The sequence below is a fragment of the Puntigrus tetrazona genome, unplaced genomic scaffold (genome assembly GCF_018831695.1).
Source record: "Puntigrus tetrazona isolate hp1 unplaced genomic scaffold, ASM1883169v1 S000000528, whole genome shotgun sequence".
NCBI classification, from domain to species: Eukaryota; Metazoa; Chordata; class Actinopteri; order Cypriniformes; family Cyprinidae; genus Puntigrus; species Puntigrus tetrazona.
This window is the reverse complement of record NW_025048164.1, coordinates 1,382,501-1,404,104: the sequence shown is the minus strand read 5'-3', so window position 1 is coordinate 1,404,104 and position 21,604 is coordinate 1,382,501. Positions and strand designations below refer to the sequence as shown.

General features: G+C 45.8%; 1 protein-coding gene across 3 annotated transcripts in view; it reads right to left on the bottom strand.

Moving 5' to 3' along the window:
• dync1h1 (dynein, cytoplasmic 1, heavy chain 1) overlaps positions 1-21,232 on the bottom strand; it is a 39,713-nt gene extending 18,481 nt beyond the window's left edge. Inside the window, exons 1-43 of one of the 3 annotated variants that reach the window (XM_043232381.1) lie at positions 20,710-21,232; positions 19,213-19,300; positions 18,647-18,820; positions 18,304-18,559; positions 17,894-18,080; positions 17,544-17,815; positions 17,136-17,363; positions 15,690-16,343; positions 14,334-14,756; positions 13,393-13,572; positions 13,167-13,316; positions 12,934-13,080; positions 12,400-12,540; positions 12,154-12,330; positions 11,961-12,071; positions 11,767-11,886; positions 10,784-11,023; positions 10,552-10,707; positions 9,870-9,983; positions 9,686-9,796; positions 9,406-9,615; positions 9,095-9,241; positions 8,855-9,021; positions 8,602-8,775; positions 8,237-8,402; positions 7,896-8,084; positions 7,620-7,814; positions 7,003-7,285; positions 6,241-6,341; positions 6,007-6,166; positions 5,162-5,402; positions 4,885-5,068; positions 4,360-4,572; positions 3,602-3,840; positions 3,347-3,503; positions 3,020-3,247; positions 2,635-2,865; positions 2,095-2,235; positions 1,792-2,025; positions 1,335-1,541; positions 1,137-1,258; positions 898-1,063; positions 187-350 (exon numbers count right to left, since the gene is read on the bottom strand). In XM_043232381.1, coding sequence (XP_043088316.1) covers positions 187-350; positions 898-1,063; positions 1,137-1,258; positions 1,335-1,541; positions 1,792-2,025; positions 2,095-2,235; positions 2,635-2,865; positions 3,020-3,247; positions 3,347-3,503; positions 3,602-3,840; positions 4,360-4,572; positions 4,885-5,068; positions 5,162-5,402; positions 6,007-6,166; positions 6,241-6,341; positions 7,003-7,285; positions 7,620-7,814; positions 7,896-8,084; positions 8,237-8,402; positions 8,602-8,775; positions 8,855-9,021; positions 9,095-9,241; positions 9,406-9,615; positions 9,686-9,796; positions 9,870-9,983; positions 10,552-10,707; positions 10,784-11,023; positions 11,767-11,886; positions 11,961-12,071; positions 12,154-12,330; positions 12,400-12,540; positions 12,934-13,080; positions 13,167-13,316; positions 13,393-13,572; positions 14,334-14,756; positions 15,690-16,343; positions 17,136-17,363; positions 17,544-17,815; positions 17,894-18,080; positions 18,304-18,559; positions 18,647-18,820; positions 19,213-19,300; positions 20,710-20,962 — 8,501 coding nt within the window. In that variant the 5' untranslated portion in view covers positions 20,963-21,232. The remainder of the gene's footprint in view (positions 1-186; positions 351-897; positions 1,064-1,136; positions 1,259-1,334; positions 1,542-1,791; positions 2,026-2,094; positions 2,236-2,634; positions 2,866-3,019; positions 3,248-3,346; positions 3,504-3,601; positions 3,841-4,359; positions 4,573-4,884; positions 5,069-5,161; positions 5,403-6,006; positions 6,167-6,240; positions 6,342-7,002; positions 7,286-7,619; positions 7,815-7,895; positions 8,085-8,236; positions 8,403-8,601; positions 8,776-8,854; positions 9,022-9,094; positions 9,242-9,405; positions 9,616-9,685; positions 9,797-9,869; positions 9,984-10,551; positions 10,708-10,783; positions 11,024-11,766; positions 11,887-11,960; positions 12,072-12,153; positions 12,331-12,399; positions 12,541-12,933; positions 13,081-13,166; positions 13,317-13,392; positions 13,573-14,333; positions 14,757-15,689; positions 16,344-17,135; positions 17,364-17,543; positions 17,816-17,893; positions 18,081-18,303; positions 18,560-18,646; positions 18,821-19,212; positions 19,301-20,709) is intronic. The other 2 variants (XM_043232380.1, XM_043232379.1) reach the window with 2 other exon arrangements.
• Between the last annotated feature and the right edge of the window lie 372 nt (positions 21,233-21,604).

The window sequence follows — 21,604 nt, the reverse complement described above, 5'->3', positions numbered from 1 at the left end:
CCATCCATAATAAAATATGCCTCACGCAGCTCCAGGGGAGAATTATATAGAATATATTGGTAAGAACATTTTTACATATACCTCCAATTAGATTGGTTTGTAAGAAGAAAGTCCAATACACAGACATAGGATGAGTAAATCAAGAGGTAATTTTCATCTTTGGGTGAACAATTTGTTTAAACTCACCGGTCCTGGAAGAGTCGCAGTGCCTCGTGAGCCCAGATGCGGATCAGACCCTCCACAGGAAGTGTCTCCAGCGGCCGAAGAGCCTCGAAGATGCCTCGGACCCAGCGGGTCATCTCTCTGGGAGAGTAGATGTAGTGCGGCTGTGTGTCCTGAGTGAAGCGCTCCTGTTCAAAACACACCAAAGACTTTAACCCATGAGCAACCACAGCGTTCATCACGTGACCTGCTCGAAGACCCTGAGAGCAAAACATCCACAGAACTGCAGGACAAGCTGTCAATTAAACATCGGTTTTCAAGCTGCAAATATTTACATCACCACTTAAAAGAATAAAACAAGTATGTGTGTAAAAAAGTAAGCTTTGGCCATTTTCTATATTAATCACTTCACAAAGTGCCTTTATTGTATTTAAAACGGTGATATTAAAAGATCAAATTCTGTATCTTACTGTACTTACTGTATACAGAGAGATGAGCCTGGAAAATGAATGCAGTGTGCTAAACGCTTCAGTGTTTTCTTTCTTCATAATTGTTTTCCATGGGAAGATATTTCATGCGAAATATAAGTATTTTTCTACATTACTACTAAATGCAAACTGCTTCAAAGCAGCAGGCGGTCGGTGGAGCAGACCCTCGTTTTGTTCTCCAGGTGAGCGTTATTGTAAAGGTGCGACATCACGGGAAAACGATCAACAAAAAGGCTGAAATGCAAACCTGAGACATGGTGTAGAACTCGACCATGGCGGCCGTGAGCGGCTCAGCGAAGGTCCGCAGCGAGGGGATGAGTCTCAGCATGGCTCTGTTGAAGGTGCCGTAGATCTGTGTGAGCGAGGCAGGGCCGGGATAATCTACATACACCACCGGCACGTGACGCAGAAACCTGCAGAGCAGAGCTCACATGAGTCAGGACTTCCCTCAAAACATGACTGTATTAGTGATGAAGAGGAGCGAACCTGTAAGAGAGAGGCTTCCTGCCGGGGTCAGTCGGAGGATTACAGGCCCCCACGAACTGGATCCGCTCCAGCTTCACCCACGTCTGGTCTGAGGTGCGGTAGAAGCCTCCGTGCTCCACCATCTGAAGACAACAGCACGGGTTATATCACATACACACTCTCTCACACACACACACACACACACACACACACACACACCTGTCTGATGAAGGAGATGACTCGCTGCGTGCCGTATTTGTCCATGTCAGGCAGGTTGATCTCGTCACAGAACAGCACAAGCCATTTCCCCAGCTGCACCGGAGCCAGAACCACGCCGTTGGGAGTCCTGCGGTACTCACAGTAATGATCGAAGGTCTTCAGCAGCAGCTCTGGGGTCGTAGCGCTGGAGAAGTTCAAACCCACCACCTGGAGAACACATCACACAAGAGTCCAGTCGACCCAGCTTCACAGAACAGTGTGTCAGGGCATCTGCTTTAGGAACGTTTCCTCTGAAGGGCTCCATGATGGAAAACACAATCCAATCATAACAAAATATACTGCATCTGTTTTGTTTACCATGCATAAAAAGTGTGGGACAAATTTAAACTTCTTTCAAAACTTCTACATCTGTGAGATCCTGTCTTCCTGAATGTAGTTTTTAAAGCGAGCTCCTCACCTCCATGTCTGGAAGGGCTCTCAGGGCGCTGAACAGGGTCATGGTTTTCCCGGAGCCGGGCGGCCCACAGAGCACCAGAGGCTTGTGTTCGGCCAGCCAGGTGTAGAGCAGAGCTTCGTGACGCACCGTGTCCAGGGTCGGCACCACCACGTCCGGAGACGCCACCTTGTGAGTCTCCACCTCGATCTGAGGCACCTTGCCCTGCCAGGACTGCCACTCGCCCGTGATGGACACCTGAGGATTCAGAGCAGCGTTAGCATCGCTCCTCGCCCCGACACACACTCAATCTGAGACGCCGCGCACCTCGTAGTCGATGATGGGCACGTTCGGAGCGGACGGCAGAGACACGGTGGTGATGCGCCGGATGTATTCTCCCAGCTCCGCTCGCATCTTCAGCCGGCTGTCGCCCGAGAACGACCACAGCACGGCGTAGATCAGGTATTTCTGCACAGAGAGACAGGGAAAGATTAGCGCCGCTGTGTCACTAGTGACCCTGGAAACCAGTCATAAGGGTTCATTTTTATAACATAAGGTTTATGCGTCTGGAAGCTGAATAATTAAACTTTCTGTTATAATATAAATGACAATATCTGGCTACAGATACAACTACTTGAAAATTTGGAATCTGAGGGTGCAAACAAACAAAATACAAATATTGAGAAAAATTGCCTTTAAAGTTATTACATTACGAATCAAAATGACTGGTACTCGAGACTAGTTTTGTGCTCCAGGGTCACATTTATTCTATGCATCTGATCTAAGCAGGAATCATCACTGAATCAATGATGAACACCGGCTGCTTACTGAACCCAACACCGTCAAGCTGCTGTTAAAAGCGTGTACCTGCATGTACTTCTCCAGCTGGTCGATGGGCATGGGGAAGTCTGGGTGGTTGTTGTTGTAGAGGGCGACGTTTCGGCAGGCCTGATGAAGCATGGAGAAGAGCGAGCTCAGAGAGCGCAGACGAGTGAAGTCCATGATGTGCTCCATCTTAGACGCGTGTTCCAGAGCTTTGATGACCAGACCGGTGGAGGTGAAATACGGCTGGAGGATCGCTGCAGCGTCTCTCTGGATCTGTGGATTAAACATAAAAGGCTTTAAATACTAACAGATAAACAGCACACAAAACAGGATGATTGTTTATCATCTCATCTTACTGAGACATGTTACTGAAAACACAGAGCGACCAATGAAGTTTAGATCATCTGTTGAGCCGTTACTCCCGTACCTGCAGCATCGGTGAAGCAGCCTCCTCACCCTCGTCCTCCGTGGCCTTCCTCATGCGCTGGGCCTCATCCTCACCCTCATCCAGCGGGATGCTCCGCAGGCGTGCCAGGAAGTTGTTGAAGATCATGTCCGTACTGAGAACGTCCTCACTGAACCAGACCATCCCGCAGCGAGACACGGTGGCCAGCGTGGCGTATTTCAGGTCCTGCACCTCGAACATGATGCGCACCTGTGTGACGAGAGCATCATCATCATCATCATCATCATCATCATCCACACACACACACACACACACACACATCCGGTCGTTAGGTCACATGCTCCGTACGTTGGGTGGCAGGCTCAGACGCTCTCCGTTGGGAAGGGTCAGGAGTTTGTTGTCGTCCAGCACAGAGTTCAGGTTCTCCACCCACTCCGGATCTACGTCACCATCGAAGATGATCCACTGACGCTTCTGCAGCTCACCACGAACGTTATCGATGATCCTGAACGAGCGCAAACACACAAGCACATGAAGAGTCAAGTCACTTTTAAGTATAACTTGAGCCCTAAAGCAGGAGCAGAGCTGTGATGAGGGACTCACTTCCTGAGCACGTGTGTGAAGAGCCCGTCCGTCCACTCGCGGGTGTTGGGGTCAAGCGTGCCGTACAGGTGGTCTTTGCTGATGGCTTTGGGGTCGATGATGTGAGCGACGCCCTCCACGCCCTCCAGTCTCTCCAGGGCTTTGAGCAGCACTCTCCAGGCCATGGTCTTGCCGCTGCCTGACGGTCCCACCATCATCAGCCCGTGATTGATCTGTGTGATCTGATAGAGCTGCAGCACCTGAAGAAGAAGAAGAAAGCGCTCAAGACTCACTCTTAGGAAGATCTCTCATCACAACCAAAACTACCACAGTTATCAGGGTGATACTGTTCAAACAGTACTGACACAAATCACTTTAAGGTTTACATTTAAACCTAAAGAAATATAATTTTTGGAAGCACAAACGTTAAAACGTTAACATTCCAAATGACTTTAACACTTCATTTAACAGCATGTACGAAACGCTCAAACATAACTTTGAAAAGCTTCATAAAATAGTAAACCTTACATTTCAAGATTTAAAAAAAAAAAAAAATTAGCTTAAAATGACAACTGCTTAATAAATGACTATATGCGTTTTTATAAATAAAGTAATTCTATACGTGTAGAAACCACAAAAACATGATCCGTTTAACAAAAACTACACAATTATGTGGTAGATTATCCTCAGCCATTTAAATTGTGGTAATCAATTATGGTTTTAATGATAATTAAAAAAAAATGAAATGGTAAAACTGTGGGGAGTTTTCTCTGTCTTACCTTCTCCACCCACATGCTGCCCACATCGTCTCCGTCTCCGTACGTCAGGTACATCTCGGCGCAGACCTTCCTCAGCTCCTCTCGGAGCGCCGTCATCTCTCCTCGCAGGTACTGGACGCCGGGGAAGACGTCCGAGAGCAGGCTGAAGAGCAGAGGGATGTCCTCGGCCACCAGCTTCGGCACCATGGTCTCACACACGCTCTGGATCAGGATCTGAAAGAGAGAGATAAATTAATAAATCAAGTTGGATATACGTCAACAGTATATTAGTGTAAACCATAACAAATCTCAATTCAATCATTTGAACGGTTCGAAAATTCACATTAATATTTAGCTCTAATCTGCAACATTCAACTACAAGGCATGAAAATATTATGAACATCAACACTGATTTGACAAGACTTTGAAAAGAGAGATCTAGGTAAATTTGACTTGAGGCCCTTTCATTCTTTCAGTATATCCTGAATCACACACAGGCTCTGTTTGATTTGAAGCAGTGAAGCAGGCTGCAGGCTCTCAGCTCACCTCTTGCTCCGGAAGGTTCTCTGCGATCTCGTTCTCGTCTACGTCTTCGCCGCGCTCACGCTTCTCTCGCTTGATCTTCTGGATGCGTTCTCTCTTGACGTTACCGGCGCTGATCAGCACGCTCTTGAGCGCTCGCAGACCGAAGTCATAGTGAGACTGAGACGACAGCTGCTCGTCACACAACCTGCAGAGAGACACTGCAGTTATGACACGATCACACACACACACACACACACACACACACACACAACACCAGCTCAAGCAGACACAAGCGTACTTGAAGAAAGGGACGATCTTCTTGGCGAGGATCTCGGCGGTGCGGAAGCCCTGAGAGTACAGCATGACCTGAGCGATCAGCTGCCGGTCCGGTTTGGTCATGGCCAGACTTCTGAAGAGCTTCTTCAGGTTATCAGGCAGGTTGGAGCGTCCGGCGTAACCAGGGTTCATGGTGATGAAGATGGCCATCTCAGGACTCACCTTCACCTGTTTGTTCAGCAGCTCGGTGGTGACCGGCACACCTGGACACAGAAGAGCCATGCTGATCATCATCTCTTTCTGTTTCCATCTTTATCATAAAGGGCTGCGACCAAAAATAGATGCAGAATCGATTCATGGAAAGATCTCCATAATGCATGGCGATCCTCTCTGGAAATAAATATGAGGTTTCCCTGCTGGAAAAACAACAACAGCATATGCTGGTTAGGAATGTTTTAAAGCAGGGATGCTGGTCCTTTGTCAGCACATGACCCAGATTCCTAACCAGCATACAATGTTTTTCAGCAGGGATTTTAACAGCAGACTACTTTTTAAAACTCACTCAGATGAGACGAGCGCTTGAGTCTGTAATTTCACCTCGGCTAAGGATGTGTTTATGGCTCACTGTGAACATTCTTACTATTCACTTCAGCCTTTTCCAATCTTATAATTATTTTAGGTTCCAGATTATGTAAGGTTTAGAAAGAAGCAGAGCAGCTCTGTTTCTGAAGCATGCCGCACTATCTGCTGTTCAAAACTAAGCCCAGAATCCACTCCAGAAAGAATCACCACACATTCAGGAAATCTCACTGAATCATTTCTCGATTCGTGATGCATCGACTCCCAGAACGGATGTGGAGCACGTACTGCGGTCTCGGTTGGGGTTGCTGTGTTCTCTCAGAGCCACCTGGATGTACTGGACCTGCTGGGACACGGCAGACAGCATGCGCTCCTCCAGACGGTTGAACTCGTCGAAGCAGCCCCAGGCACCCACCTGACACAGACCCACGAAGATACGGCCCATCGCCTGCAGGACAGCACACATCAGTGATCAAACACCCGCCACTGACCCCTGACACGACCCTGTGACGCCACTCGTACCTGGAAGTCAAAGGTCTCGTCGCAGTTGAAGACCAGGACGAAGCGACCCAGCTGGTGACCCAGAGCTTTGACGGACTCTGTCTTTCCTGTTCCAGCAGGACCTACAGAACAAGAACGGCATACGGTATATTTGTAGTGATAGGCGACAATACACTCTATGGGTCAAAATTCATTTCTGATTAGTAATATTCATTTCTAACAACTTAATTAGGAATACTTTAAAAGGAGATTTTCTCAATATCTAGATTTTTTTTGCACCCTCAGATTTCAGACTTTCAAATAGTTGTTTTTTAGAAAAGCATTGTTCCATCCTAACAATTAAAATAAACACTTTTTTTATTCAGCTTTCAAATAATGTATAAATCTCAATTTAAAATAAATAAATAAATAAAAAGATTTTGTGCTCTAAGGTCATATATTATGGTTATATAAATGGAGTTAAAAGTATTACATTATTTAAACACTTATTTATTAATTATACTTAATTACACAAATATATTAAATAACAAATTCATTTTAATGTTTAGAGACTTATTAATCTGCCAGTTCATATTTATAGCTCTGTGTTTGCAGGGTTGATTTTTGCATTGGTCTGAACAAAAACAACAGACTTATTGAAAATGCACACTCACTCTCTATCATCATAATTAAGATATTCTTGCACAAATTAAGGCTTTTTATGGACTTGATGCAACTAAACGTAAGAGTTTTTCATGGACCGCAGGAACCCTGTCTAGAAGGAAAGAGGAGATGGACACTGACCGAAGGGCGATCCTCCCAGACGGGCCTCCAGAGCCTGTGTCATGGTCAGATAGCAGCGGTCGGTCAGCGGAGTCTGCACCAGCTTCTCCTGCACACCCAGGTACTCGAAGCCGTAGTTGAACTTGGCGTTGGCCATCTGGATGGAGAGCTGCTGGAGGACGTCCGTCTGCTTGGGGTCGAAGTAGAAGCGCATCTGGCTGAGCCACTCGAAGGACTTGGGGTTATCGATCTTGTTCTTGATCAGAGTTCTGGTCACGTCTCTCTGGTGAACCAACTCTGTGATCTAAGAATAAAAAACACAAGTCACAAACAAGTGTACAGCTCCAGATGAACAAACTACAAATTAAGTTACATTTTTCAGAAAACAAGATTTCATGTTCAGTTTGTGTCTCCAATAAATGTACCTTGATTTAAGAATGATTAACTTTTTAAGACAGATCTATGCAACCGACTCCTGATCGAAGACATTTTTAAAACAGAAAGCCTGACACTGCTGTTTGTGTGATGGACAGAAACAATAAGCAAAGCATGACTGTTTGTTGCACTGTGAAAGCCAGCTCCAGCTGCATTAACCTCTAGTTTCACACACTTCCTCTCATCCACAGGAGACTCCTCACCAGATGCTCCAGCTTCTTCCTCCTCAGCGGAGGCTGCTCCATCAGAACAGTGTCGGCCAGCAGGTTAAGAGTGGCCTCCACGTTAGCCAGCACGACCTGCAGCGGACCCATGTCGTTCCCGCCAGCGATGGTGGTCAGAGCGTTCTCCACGTTCTCAGACCAGTCGATCTGAGTGGACAGAACCACCAGCTGGGCCTGGACACAGAGGAGACCGAGGTGAAGAACTTGAAGACGTGCGCTGTACAGAAGCTGGGTGAATCTGGGAGGACGGCTCACCTGGTAGCGGTCGATCCAGTTGATGTAGGTGCTCAGGTCGATGCCCGTGCCCTTGTTGAAAGCTCCCACCTCCGTGACGGACTCGGCCAGCAGCTTGGCCAGAGTCACACGCATCTCTCGCTCCACCAGAGTCAGCCACTCGTTGATCTTCGGGTGCTCCGTGATGGACACTGGCGTCTTGTAGAGCACCTGGAAACAACAGCACATTCACGCATTACTGATTTAAATGCACGGATGGATTTTTTCCTTCATTAATGTCTCTACTGAAAATAATCACGAGTGAAAGCACACTTGTCCAAACAAACACATAAGTGTCCAGTCTCTCTCGGGACGAGCTGTACCTCTTCTCCCTCTCGAGACGAGATGCCCAGCACCTCCGTGTTGTCCTCGTTCAGCAGGATGCTTGAAACCCCAGCGAACATTTTCTTGAAGTGTTTCTGCAGTTTAGCCACATTCTTACTGTTTCCAATGATCTCCAGCAGATCTTCATCACCTACAAAGTAAAACCTATGGAAAAACAGAAACAGCCAAGTCTTCAGTATTTAAACAGCCACTGATTTTTACCAATTTAACACTAACTTAACTCTTCAAAAAACAATAACATGCACAATTTCTTTGTCACTAAATCCCCAATTAATCATTTTACGTTCCCTCAGCTCTCATGTTAAACGGATTAGGTTTATATCGTAAATCTGACGTGTCTGACCTGGGGAAAGACGAACGCTCTCTCTCCAGATATTCTCCCAACGCTTTCTGGATCTTTCCCAGCAGATCAGCCAGCCTCTCCAGTGACCTCTGAACCCCCTGAATGTTCAGGACATCCATGACCAGAGGAGACTTGGTCACCTTCTTCATCAGGGCCAGGAACTCTGTGCTGATGCTGTGAAATCAAACAAGTCACGTGTTAAAGCCCAAAGCCTGCGTTCTTCACCACATCTGTGTAATCTCTGGAATCTGACCTCTGGAAGCGCTGCGTCTCCACAGGAAGCAGGTGTTTGATGTCTGCGCTTCCTGTGAAAATGCCTTCCAGGTAAACCCAGCGGCGCTGCACGTCGATCCAGACGTCGAACAGAGCCATGATGCGGTTGAGTTTGTCCTCCCAGCTCAGAGCGTCCTCCTCGAACACCTGCCGAGAACAGAGACGAGTCACGGAGGAACGCTCTTCGCTAACATACGCTTTCTCTTGTTCGCTTCGGTACCTTGTAGTAGGGCGAGAGCTTCATGGCAGACACGCTGTTGATGTGCTCCTTGACTTTGTTGAACAGATCGTCCCATCCACGAATCAAACGACACTTGTTCTGATAGTTGACGAGGTCGAGCTCATACGAGTTCCACACTTCACGAATCTGCAGTGAAGAAGAAACCATGAACACATCTGTAAAGATCACCTATAACTGTAAGATGCCCCACAGATATACAACTGTTTGAGTGGAAACCGCATGTCTCTTTCAATTCAAATGAGCTGCTGCAGAAAGCAGATGTTGATGTTAGATGTGTGCCGGACGCTGACCTGCTTGAGGAACTCCTCGAGAGCCATCTCTCCCTGAGCCACCAGCAGCACGTCCTTCACCACCATCTCGTTCTTCTGCAGGTCCACGTCCCAGATCTGACCCAGACTCAGCTCGGACAGAACCCAGTTCACGTGCAGACGCTTCATCAGCTGCTTCCAGTGCCGGTCCTTCAGAGCCTCCGACTTCAGCTCAATCACCAGCATGTTCACCTACGGATCAGAACAGGAGAAGCTCAGGCTCTATCCCAGCATCCTCGGCGGCTGGGGCGGGATGGCTCACCTTCATGTATCCCTTCAGCAGTCTCTGCACGTACTCGTAGGAGGCGTACTGCCGCAGACGGGCGGGGAAGTTCTTCAGCTGGTTGAGGAGAGCGTCCAGACTCTGGCGCAGCTGCACAGAAGAAGAACAGACTCTGTGAGAGCGAGGCTCGGGTTCGAGTCGAGCAGACAGGTGCGTCGCTCACCTTCCGCGGCTGCACAGAGACCCACGGCTGCTCCTTCATCTGATCGATCTGCTCCCAGACCTTCGACAGCTCCGACCAAACACCCTTCAGGTCCTGCAGCTCCTCCAGAGCCACCTGAAGAACAACACAGGATCTTCAGAATATGGTTTTATCTGAACACAAGTCAGAAAACTGAGAGCGAAAAAACTACAATAAAATCAATCCAGTGCTGTTTTCATACAGTGCTCAGTTTTGTGACTTGCATAACATTTTTTTTAGACAAGCAAAAACATCCTAAATACACATTTGTGTTTATTTTATCATACTTTCTATATTTGCGTCTGTAGTTCACGGTCAATCTAGGGCCCCCATGAAGTCAGTTAATTTTTTTTTCACAAATGTTTGTTTTTCAGTTTTTATATAATATGTAATTCCAGTTTTAATTGATAAATTTTTTTTTCAAAAGCATGTCTAATTAATTGCTGTTCAATGTTGTAAGATTTATGATTTAAATGTATAGCTGAATAACAATTACAAGGCTCCCTTTTATTGGTTTTAATAAAGCGTAATCAAAAGCAAAGCATCGCTAAATTGATTTTACTCATTTATTTGTATTTTATTTCTTCAACATTCCTTGATTTGATATCTGTGTGAAATGAACAGATCTGCTCCAGAGAGCGCTGTAAAGCTCTGAGTGACGCACCTGTACTCGCTCCTCGCTGCTGCTCAGCAGGCCCGTGTCCGTCAGCTCCAGAGCCTCTTTGGCCTTCGCACACTTCTCTCGGTCGTCCTTCAGGCGGCCGAACTTGCCCTCGTAGATGGTGAGCGACTGCAGCGCCTCTTCTGGACGCAGACTGCCCTGCAGAGACAAGCAGAGAACCGGTGAGAGAGCCGAACACAGCTCCCAGCGCTCTCAGACGTCTCCGGACACCTACTGCCACGGGCTTGGTCTTCTCCCAGTCCGACAGCAGGTCTGTGGTGCGGTTCTCCACCGCCCGGTCCTCCTGCACGATCTTCATCTGGAGGTTGGCCACCTGCTGCTGGATGGCCGTGTCTTTGCGCTTCATGATGTCGCTGAAGGCGCCCCATTCGCCCTCGATGTTATCGATGTAGAGCCAGGACGGAGGGAACTGGAAGCGCTGTTTCTCCAGCAAACGCTGACCGTTACGAAACAGCTGCAGAAGAACAGAGTCATTAATGCTGCTTCTTCAATACTGCCTTATTAATCAGAGAACTCAATAACACTTACTCCACAAAATCATATTTAATCAGGTGATGGTCAAAAAAAAAATAAAATAAAAATAATATATATATATATATATATATATTTTGAGACTAGTGTTCAGTTTTCATATTACCTCATGTACGGTGTTAAGTTAACAGACTCGTCACAGCACTTTCATTGATTATGATTGCTTTTACGGTCCTTATTTTTCTAAGACCTGATGTTTTTAGAGGATTTTATGGTACTACATTCAGTTTTTGGAATAGTTACGATACACTGATTACCTGTTAACCACTTTTTTAGAACAGACCTGAAAACGTAATTTCCCAGTTGTAGATCTTGAACAGTTTGGAGCACAGATTAAGTTTTTTCAGACACTTGCTTAGATTATTGCAGAAGTAAAAAAAAATGCTAAAAACCATATATTTCCCAAAGCATGTTTTGCTCTAAAACTGCAAGAAAATCAAAGCTACAAATCTAAACAACATTGTGCTACAAATCAGAGGTTCATCTCTCAAAAACAAAAAAAAGAGGCTCTAAATATATTGCACTAGAATTAATTAGCTTCTTATTGATTTCCCCTCAGGATCATTTATCCTTTGCAATTATTGTCAGATTAATGTTTATATATAGTGCAGTTCAAGTTCTTTTTACTGAAAACGACAAACACTCTGTGAGGTGTGTTATACTCACGTCCACTTGCTTCTCAAACTGCTTGATCTTGCGTTTGAGCGCCTGCACGTATGTGATGAAGGTCACGGCGTCGGAGGTGCTGGCCGTATCCACCGAATGCTGCTCCAGCTCCTGACGAGACTGCAGGAGGAGCACAGAACCGCTCAGAACACACGCTCCAGCAAACACACATCACCCATCTGCTCGGGGCCTACCTTGGAGATCTGAGAGTGGAAGTCCTGCATGTTGTTGCCCAACATCTGTCCAAACTTACTGAGCACTTCCTTGTGCCAAGAGTCGTACTTCAGGTTGACCTTGGACTGAACCTAAACCACAGAGAAGAAGAATATCAGCGTGATCGTTCACAGAGAACCCTCCGGACCGGACCGAGAGCGGCTTCCTCCTGACCTTGCCGTAGTCGATGACGACCGGCCCGAACTCCTTCCTGGTTTCTGCGTTGTCAAACGTGCCTCGAGCCTTGCGGATCTGCACCAGCAGCGCCTGCCACTTGTTGAGATCTTCTCCCAGACGGTTGTAGATGTTCTCGGGCTGCATGTCCCACAGACACTGGTACTGGAGCCACACCTGACGGAGCAGACCGGGTCAGCATCGCCTCGTCTGAACACGCTCCGCTCCGAGAGAACACCACCTTACCTTGACGTACTGCTCCACCTCCGAGACGATCTCCTTCACAGCGTTGTAGGCTTCTTCCAGCGCAGAAGGACCATCAGGCATTCTGGTCAGAGCGTTCCTGTAGAACTTCTCCTCTTCTGAAAGCTCGTAGTGAACACCCACCTGAGTGACAGACAGGAACAGACCCAGATAGACATTGGTTTTCACTACAATTTCTAACTTTAATTCTGACTCACACGCATTCAATTCGATTTAAATATTGATTTTGGTTACATAACAGGTACAGTGCATGTCAAATATTCTTCAAGGAAAAATAATCTCATAAAATATAAAATAACCGTAAAATACAAATGAGAGACAGTTACATTACTATAATACTTAAGGCTAAAATTAACTGATTTATATACAAACAAACTACACTGAATTAAGTTATTAATAATAATAAATCTACGCTTATATTTCTACTTTTTGAAATATAAAATTTAAATGGTGTCTGTAACAAAAACTTTACAGATTTATACAAACTATATTTATGAATCACACACACACACACACCTGATATCTCTGACTCTGGATTCTGGGTAGAGACAGAATGACCATCTTCCAAGCAAACATCTCCTGGTATAGCCTGTAGCGGCAGTCTTCGATCGGCGGGTTCAGATAGATGACCTGGTTTGTGATCCTCAGTTCATGGATGACATTCTGTGCGGACGAAGAAAGCGTTTTAGTGTGGCGTTACGAATCAAAGCAGACAGTATCAGGTCTACAGAATGACTATCAGGTCTTGCCTTAATCTTGGGTTCTCCTCCAGGCTTGTGACTGACTTGAGGAGCCTCGGTGTCCATGTCCACGTCAGCCTTGTCCTCCATCTGTCCCCTGAGAACCTGCGTCCAGGCTTTGAGTCCGGCCTGCAGACGCACCCCGAGGATGCGCTCGATCTAAACACATCACATCTGATCAAACACAGCCCTCCGGACAGACGCGTCTCCTGAGCTTCTGTCCAGCTCAACTCACCTCAATGTCCAGTTTGTTGACCCAGATGGGCAGATTGGAGTAAGAGTGCAGGTTCAGGTCGTCCACAGCCTTCTGGATGCGGTTCAGGATCTCCGTGAACATCTTATTCTCATACATGCAGGTTTCGAGCGAGCGCACCTCCAGATCAATCTTCTCCTCGATCAGAAGAAGATCATCCACCTAAGAGCCCAACACACAGCAATCAGCAGGACATTCACAACAAAACATCTATGCTACCAACTGAACTATAGACACACATTTCAGGCCCCATTAAATGTTATATTAACATGTTAAAATGAAATTATTTAAATGCTTATCTAAATTTTTTTTATATTCTATTTCTATATTAAATTTTGCATTTATTTTGCAGTTTATCAAATTAAAAAAAATCATTTTTCTATTTTTTTTTGCAAATTAAAACTTGGAATAATTATTGAGATTATTCCTTAAAAAAAATAGTTTTAATTTTTAACTGTAGTAGCAGTATTACTTTCATTCCACTGAATTACAGTAATATATTTCTGCCACAATATCTTCAAGTTAAACTTTGTTTTAACAGGTTGCCATGTACTTTTAAATATCTGTGTGAATACGACTTTATTTCTACTTCAATGACATGACTCTCAGAGCAATTCTGGAGATGTTGTTTGTGTATTTATGACCTTGTTTTTGGTCAGATGACAGATGCTGAAATCCCCATGAACTTTGCATGCTTCAGTATTTGTAGTAAACGCAACCTTGAGTCTCACACAGAAACGCTGTAATATTTATAGATACTAGTCCATACCACGATTAGATTGTAAAGTCATGATGTACTTCTGATTAATTCATCCAAATGTTTAAATACTCTGCCTCTTCCCTAATAATAAAGAACGTGTGTGTGTGTGTGTGTCCAGTCATCTGACCGGTGCTCTAGTTTAGCTGATCTTAAGCAGACGGACCTTCTCTTGGAAGTTGAAGACGGTTTCGGCCAGGCGCTGGACGTATGGGTCCAGCTTGTAGGACTCCCAGACCAGAGAGATGCCCTCGGTGATGAGCGCCTGCACCTCCTTCTTCAGACCGGCCACCAGCAGAGAGATGGACATGCGCTCCTCCACCTTCTCACAGGTGCGCTCGTAGGTGCGCACGCTCTCGATGAGCGAGATGGCGAACGGGTACAGCTGATTGGCCTGATGGGCTTTGTTGACGATGGCCAGCGGCACACGGAAGCTCAGCCACTTCAGGTTGCGCACCTCTTTGGAGAGCGTGATGATCTCGGGCAGGAAGTTGACCTTGAGCTTGAGCACGGTTCCGGTGCGTCCGCGAGCACGCGTGTTCTCGATGGTGAAGATACGGCCCGACACGCCCAGGTTACGCTGCTGCACCTTTTATATAACACATATTAAAACAACCAAAGTGTGTATGCAACACCAAACAGATCAACAAGATCATAAACTATCAAATACTAGCAGAACTAAACCGCTGCACAGCAAAAAGAGTGTGCTTAAAAACGGATAGAGCAGACTTTATTCAACAATTCTTCTCCTCCTCATCCAGTCTGACAGTATCCAGACACATGTGCTTGCTTCTGCTTCATGTAAACGAATAATGTAAAAATAAATGAAATGAAATAAGCAGAAACAACAGATGGGTCGTGATACCGTCTCCACAAACACCTTCGTAGAATGTTTTATAGCAAAACGAATAAGAAAGCTTAATGACCTTAATGTCAAATAAATTACAAAAGTTTAACTAAAGCAAAAATCAGCAAACAATGCAACAAATTAAATAAGAAACAAACTTCCAATATCACCTCCATATCATAAATGGCTCACTGCAAAAAATGCTTCAGTATTTCAGTCTTGCTCTCTAGTATCAGTATCTACAGATTCTTGAATTGAGATGCATTTAAGATTATTAAAAAAAAGATGCTATTAAAAGACAACTACATTTTGTACATTTTTGCTTATAAAAAAGTAAAAATATGTCAATGTCTTAAGACTAAACAAGATTATTTTTCTCACCCCATTGGCAGATATGTTTGATTGTTTTAAGCAAAAACAAAAATTTTCAAAAAAAATATGTAAATGCGTGATATGAGTTTAAATATGAGTTTATGCTAGAAAACAAGACAAAAATACTAAGGTGGAACATTTTCAATTGCAAGAAAGGCACTTTTGCATTTCGTTTCTAAACTAAATCCTCCAGCAGCGTCCCGCAGGTCACACTTCACTCTCCTCATCATTCAGCATTTTACATTTTCTATTTTGACTATGCCTCTAAGGTGGACTGAGTCAAAGGCAGAACGGAGGCCTAACCTTCCTGGCCCAGTCGTCGAAGATCTCCTGCGTGTTGAGTTTGGCTCGGAAGCTGTCTCCGTCCTGCTTCAGCTTCAGCCCCTCCACGTGGTTCTCCCAGCCCTTCCCGAGGACGTCTTCCACGCGCTTCATGTAGGCCGTCAGCTGCCGGTCGATCTGCTTGGCCCAGATGATGGAGCCGGACACGGGCGGCAGGTCTCTCACGTGGCTCATCTTACAGGACTGGCTCTGAGGGTACTGCACCTTGAACTTGTCGTGCAGCGCCTCGATGTCGTCTTTGACGCGCTGGATGAGCTGGGTCTGGTACTCCCGGATGGCTCCGCGGATGTGCGGCCGCACAAACAGGGCGTTGAAGCGGGAGAAGATGCGGAACATCTCGTTGGCGTTCTTGGCCGTGCCCAGCTGGTCTCTCAGGCGAGCCGTGATGCGAGTCTCCACGCGGTCGATGCGCTCGTCGTAGCGCTTCATAGCTGCTTCCCAGGCCTCCATGCCCTCCTTCGACACGTCCAGGCCGTCCACTTCCTTCACGTTCTCGTAGGCCAGGTTGACCTCCTCGATGGCGTTGACGTCTGCGGCGTCGAAGAGCACCTCGGCCACCTTCATATCGTCGGGCTCGGCCGTCTTTCCCTGAGCATGCTGGGGCACGGCGGACACCTGCAGAGAGACAAAGACGTCTTTATCGTCCGCTTCGCTCGGATCGATCAGTCACATTTCTAGGTAAAGTTACTGCATAATAACAAGAGCTAAATATCAGGCTGCTTTTCACTTTAGAACTTCTACTTTCAGGGAGTAACTTCACAACTAGCAGTTATTCCAAGTAGACTCTTAATATCGGCTAACGGTTTATTTTGATGACAATAACCCTAAACCCTAAAGTTAGTAAACATGTCAACTAATTCTAATTAATTCAATTACATGTAGTTACTTAGAGTTAGAAGAATATCTTAAGTGTACTATCATGAAGTATAGCTCATTTTTCTTTTTAACGTAATTCAAACTTGTGTACAATTATGTAAATCTGTCATCCTGGTATATCATTCATAATATACAATATATATCCAAACTTCCTTTTCGTTTAGTAATATGCATCGCTAAGAACTATCGATATTTACAAATTTTTGGCACCCTTAGATTTCAGATCTTCAAATAGTTGTATCTCAGTAAAAAAATCGTCCTATCCTAACAACTAATAAAAACCATACATCAGTGGAACGATTATTTATTCATCTTTCAGATGATGTATAAATCTCAATCTCCAAAAACTGACTCTTCTGATGGTTTTGTGGTCCAGGGTCTCACGTGAACTAAAACGCTCATAATAGACTACATCATAGGAGTCCAGTCTGTTGTGTTGGTCAGGAAACACTTAACCGTGGATCAGTCAGTAGAAAGACAGATCAGAACCTCACAGCATCAGAGCAATCAGACCCAGGCGTCAGATAATACCTGAGGTCTGAGCACACGGACGATGACGGCTCTCAGCTGCTCGTGCTGCCGTCTGAAGCGTCTCATGTGATCCAGACGGGCCTGGAGCTTACGGTGAGCCGGACTGAGACGCCACACCATCTTCAGATTCTCCTCCCGCTTCCTCTTCACAATGTCTCTCAGGAGCACCTGGAGCTTCTCGTACTCGTCCTCCCACGTCTGGAAGACCTCGAAACACGCCACCATCACCTGTGAAGGAAGCAGCGCGCGAGCCGTGAGCTCAGGCTAGCGATACCAGAACCAAATCAAAACTAAACGGGGCCTGGTTTCTGTTATCATGTCATATTATGCATGCATGTAAATTCCTTGTGTTTTGCACACACTTGGTGAACAAAGCTCTTTGAACGAGTGCTGCTGGCTCGGCCGTACCTTCTCGAACTCCTCGTACGCCACATGCATGAGCTTGCGGGTGCCCAGCACCTTGAGCAGCTGAGAGCTCAGGTCTCTGGAGATGGCCTCCACCAGACGCAGCGCACGCTGGATGGGGTACTTGGTGTTTCGGATCTTGCGAAGGTGGGTGAAAATGGCCACCAGTGCCTGGCGGATCTTGTCCAGCTCGGTGGCGGACAGCAGATCGTTGAGAGGGAAGTCCTTCATCAGAGGGTTGTAGTCGTTCACCGTCTCCACAGCCTGCTTCAGGCCTGAGAGAAACACAGCAGAGCGCTCACACACATGCAGCGACGAGGACCAGCGGAGGGAGGTGACTCTCAGACGCTCACCTGTGTCCGTGTCGAAGCTGACCGTGGCGTGGAAGCGTTTGCCGTGTTTGAGGATGTCCAGAGTCAGCAGCACCTCCGGACTCTCTCTCTTCTCCTGGATACGGTTCAGGGCTCGCTCCAGATTCAGCCAGAAGCTGATCTCCTGCAGAGCTGTCCCAGACGCCGGGTCCCGGTCCAGTTTAGTCACCTGAAAGAGACACGAACAAACTGTAATCCTGATCGACTGTAGGCCTGCGAGTGACATACAAGTAAAAAACACTGCAGATGAGCTTCACACAGACTAAGAAAGAGTTTTTTTTTTATCATAAATAGATACAACATCATGTATGGTGCACTTGGGAGTGCTGCCTAGTTAAAAATGGAGATTTCCAGCCCTGTGTGATAATGAATTTCGACAGCGAGTCTCAAACCTTCTGAATCTCTCGGATCCAGCGGTTGACTCCAGACTGCAGCTGGTTCAGGAAGCTCGGGTCCTCCACTTTATCCCCGAAGTCTGTGACTTTGGGCTTCTCTGCTCGCTCGTAGCACTGCTTGGCCACGTTGGTGATGATGGGGTGTATGAGCAGGCTGATCTCAGGGATCTCGATGTTCTGCTGCAGGTGCAGTAAGCCCATCTCCAGCTCCGCGATCTTCTTCTCCACCGAAGGGGCCATTTTATCCCCGTCCCTGCGCAGACACACAGAAACAGGGCCCAGGCTCTCTCTCATGTGAAGACGAGACACGCCTCTCTCTGGAGATCAGAGCAGACCTTACCTGTCCGCTTTGCCAGACTCTCTGATGTAGGACTTGAAGTACGGAGACACGGCATTGCTGATGAAGGAGTGCAGCGTCTCGTACGGAGAATCTTCACTCAGAGTCAGAACCCTCACCTGAGTCGAGATGGGTTTATCTGCATCAATCACTCCGGTCCGCTTGATCAGGGCCAGGCTGAAAGATCACATAAAACCATCAGAACACTAGTATTTTCATCAGCTAAATCAACGTCTGAACTGGGTTATTTCTATCTTCTGCTGTAGTGTGTCAGGAAGAAATTTACAATCATTTAGTCACTGATAGAATAATCCATTGAGATCATCATCAGTGTCTGAATGACATGAAGACACAGAACAGACTGAGACGGACTCAATCCAGGAGATGCTTCAAAAATAATGTCATCTATTAACTGAATTAATATCAACATTCAGTGTGTGTTTAAAGCAGCCTTTTTTAGGAGCCTTCTTGAAACATCTTGGAGACACCATTTTTCTCGAGTCCACCTCAGTTTGTTCTGTTTCTTCACACATCATCATCATCATCATCTCGTGGTCTGAGATCATTACCTGTTTGATTTCAGCCCGTAATGGATGTCAATGCTGATGCTGTAGGAAATGCACTCGCGCTCCTCCTCACCTTCATCACCAACATCCTCTGCAGAAAAACAACAACCAACCAGCTGTTGGAGATAAATCAGCTAACCGTTCTTTCATCATCTGAGGTGAACCCAACAGAAGAAAAGCAGATGAGTGTGTGACGACAAATATAACCCGCCACTGGTGTTTGTGTTATTGCCTGGAGTCTGAACAAACAAAAACTCATTCACACTGAAAAGAACACTGTTTGCATCTCGTTCAAAGACCGTAAAGCTCTTTAATGATCATAATAGTTTCTGATGCACAGGCTCTACATACCACTAAAACAAACATCTGCAAGTTCACGAATCCTTTCATTATATATGTCCTCATTAAATATCTGCATCTTCTGCAGAGCACATGAATTTAGTTAACACTGATTTTATTTGATCTGCAACTATTCTATTGATTTAATAAACTTGAAAATAAAAACAATAATACAATTATAAAACATTCGAATTTGACATAAGATGACATGCTTAACGAAGCCACTGCAACGTTTTAGAAACTGTTCACATTACTGTAAGCACTCAAAGTCAGTCTGTAACTGAAAGGATAATGCTGTTATTGATCTGAAGGTGATCTTTTAATTTTTCGTGCTCGTGACGTCACTGGTCTGCAGTGCAGCAAACCCGCCCTGAACGCGCGTCGATCTTTTATTATCGACTTCACCACAGATTCAATCTGTTTCTTTACATCTCAGAATATAAACTTTACACACCGGTGGAGTTTAATTTGGACATTTGACGGTATTGCGACTCAAACGGGGCGGGGCTACGATATCAAATATAACGCCATCAAAACCGCACCCAAACACTGTAATGCACGTCATCCTGATCTTATTCACACCGTGTCTTAAATACACGCGATAAACTTTACATCTCATATATGTGAATCAGGGTTTTTGGTCTAACTAGCTGCGACGGCGAAAAGGCGAAACTTCTGTTTTCTCGACGTCTCGGCTGGAACAACAAACAAACTGTATGACAGCAGATACTCTTGTGTGCTGATGATCTGTTTTATTCAAAGCTAAACGAGTCTAATGCGAGTCACCTTATAACGTCAGACATACTGAAAGCGAGAAGGGATATTTACCTCAGATCTTCAAAATAATTAAAAGTACTTAAAAGTGTGAACTCGCTGCGTAACAACGAGTGTATTCCACAACAGCGGGGTATGAAGTCAATCGTGGTGAACATTTAATAACGTTACATTAGGTTTAATATTTATGAATTAGATCATAAACTTATCCACATCGCTAAGAGTGCGGTGAGCTTGCAGAGGAGCCCCGCCCACACACGCTTCTGATTGGCTGTGATATTTGATGGATTCCGTCGCGACGCGTCTGGTGTGATACCCGAATCGCTCGTCGCGTCGCGTGAAGTTATGACATGGTGTGAATGTGCGTTTAATGGACGGTCGCGTCACCTTTCAGCGCGCTCCGCTCCACCAGGATCGAGTGAATCTGAGGATCTGAGAGGAACTTCCTCATCTGCTCCAGGGCGCTCTTCTCCTCCAGCGCGCTCTCCAGAGAAGCGGGTGCGTCGCCGCCATCTTCCAGCAGCAGCGGCACGAGCTTACGGATGTGCTTCTGCAGAACCGACGCGTCCGCCACCGTCTGCACGGCGGCTGACACCTCCATCCCGCCGCCGCCGTCCTCTCCTCCGCCACCGTCAGACATCTCCCGCCGCGATGAAGCTCAAAGAACCGATGATCTAGCTGTGAGAGAGATCGCGCTGTATCACGGACTCTGACACTTCACCGGAATGACCAGCGCCCACCGCGTCGCCAAACTTTATTGTTTCTCGGAAGTCTGTGATATGTAGTTTTTCCACCGGCGGAGCGAATGAGTGAATGCGGCGTAAAAACTACAAATCCCAGAAAGCCGAGAAGCGTCACACTCGCTCGCGTCAGCGCGTCTCTGCGGCAGTGACGCGTGTATCACACCCAATTACATGATATGAAAGATGTAAATATGTGTTTTGTCAAATTTTACAACCATAAACATAAAGCTTCAAAAGAAAACGTCTTCCTTTTTGTTTTCAGGAGAGATGTTGATGTGTGTGTAAACTCAATCTAAAGCTATTGTCTGATTTTGTTATACTGGGTCAACAAAAATAGTTTCCATCAAAGTCACATCTAAGCCGTTCATAATTACACATTTATAAAGACAGTCCTTGCTTTGTTCCTGAACGAATTAGCCGCTCGACCGAATCAACTGAATGAATTGTCGCCATCTACTGACAGTTTCAGTTCAATTTTAAAGCATCCTTGCATTTTAAATAATTTAACATAATAATTTATATAAGTGCTGTCAAAAGAA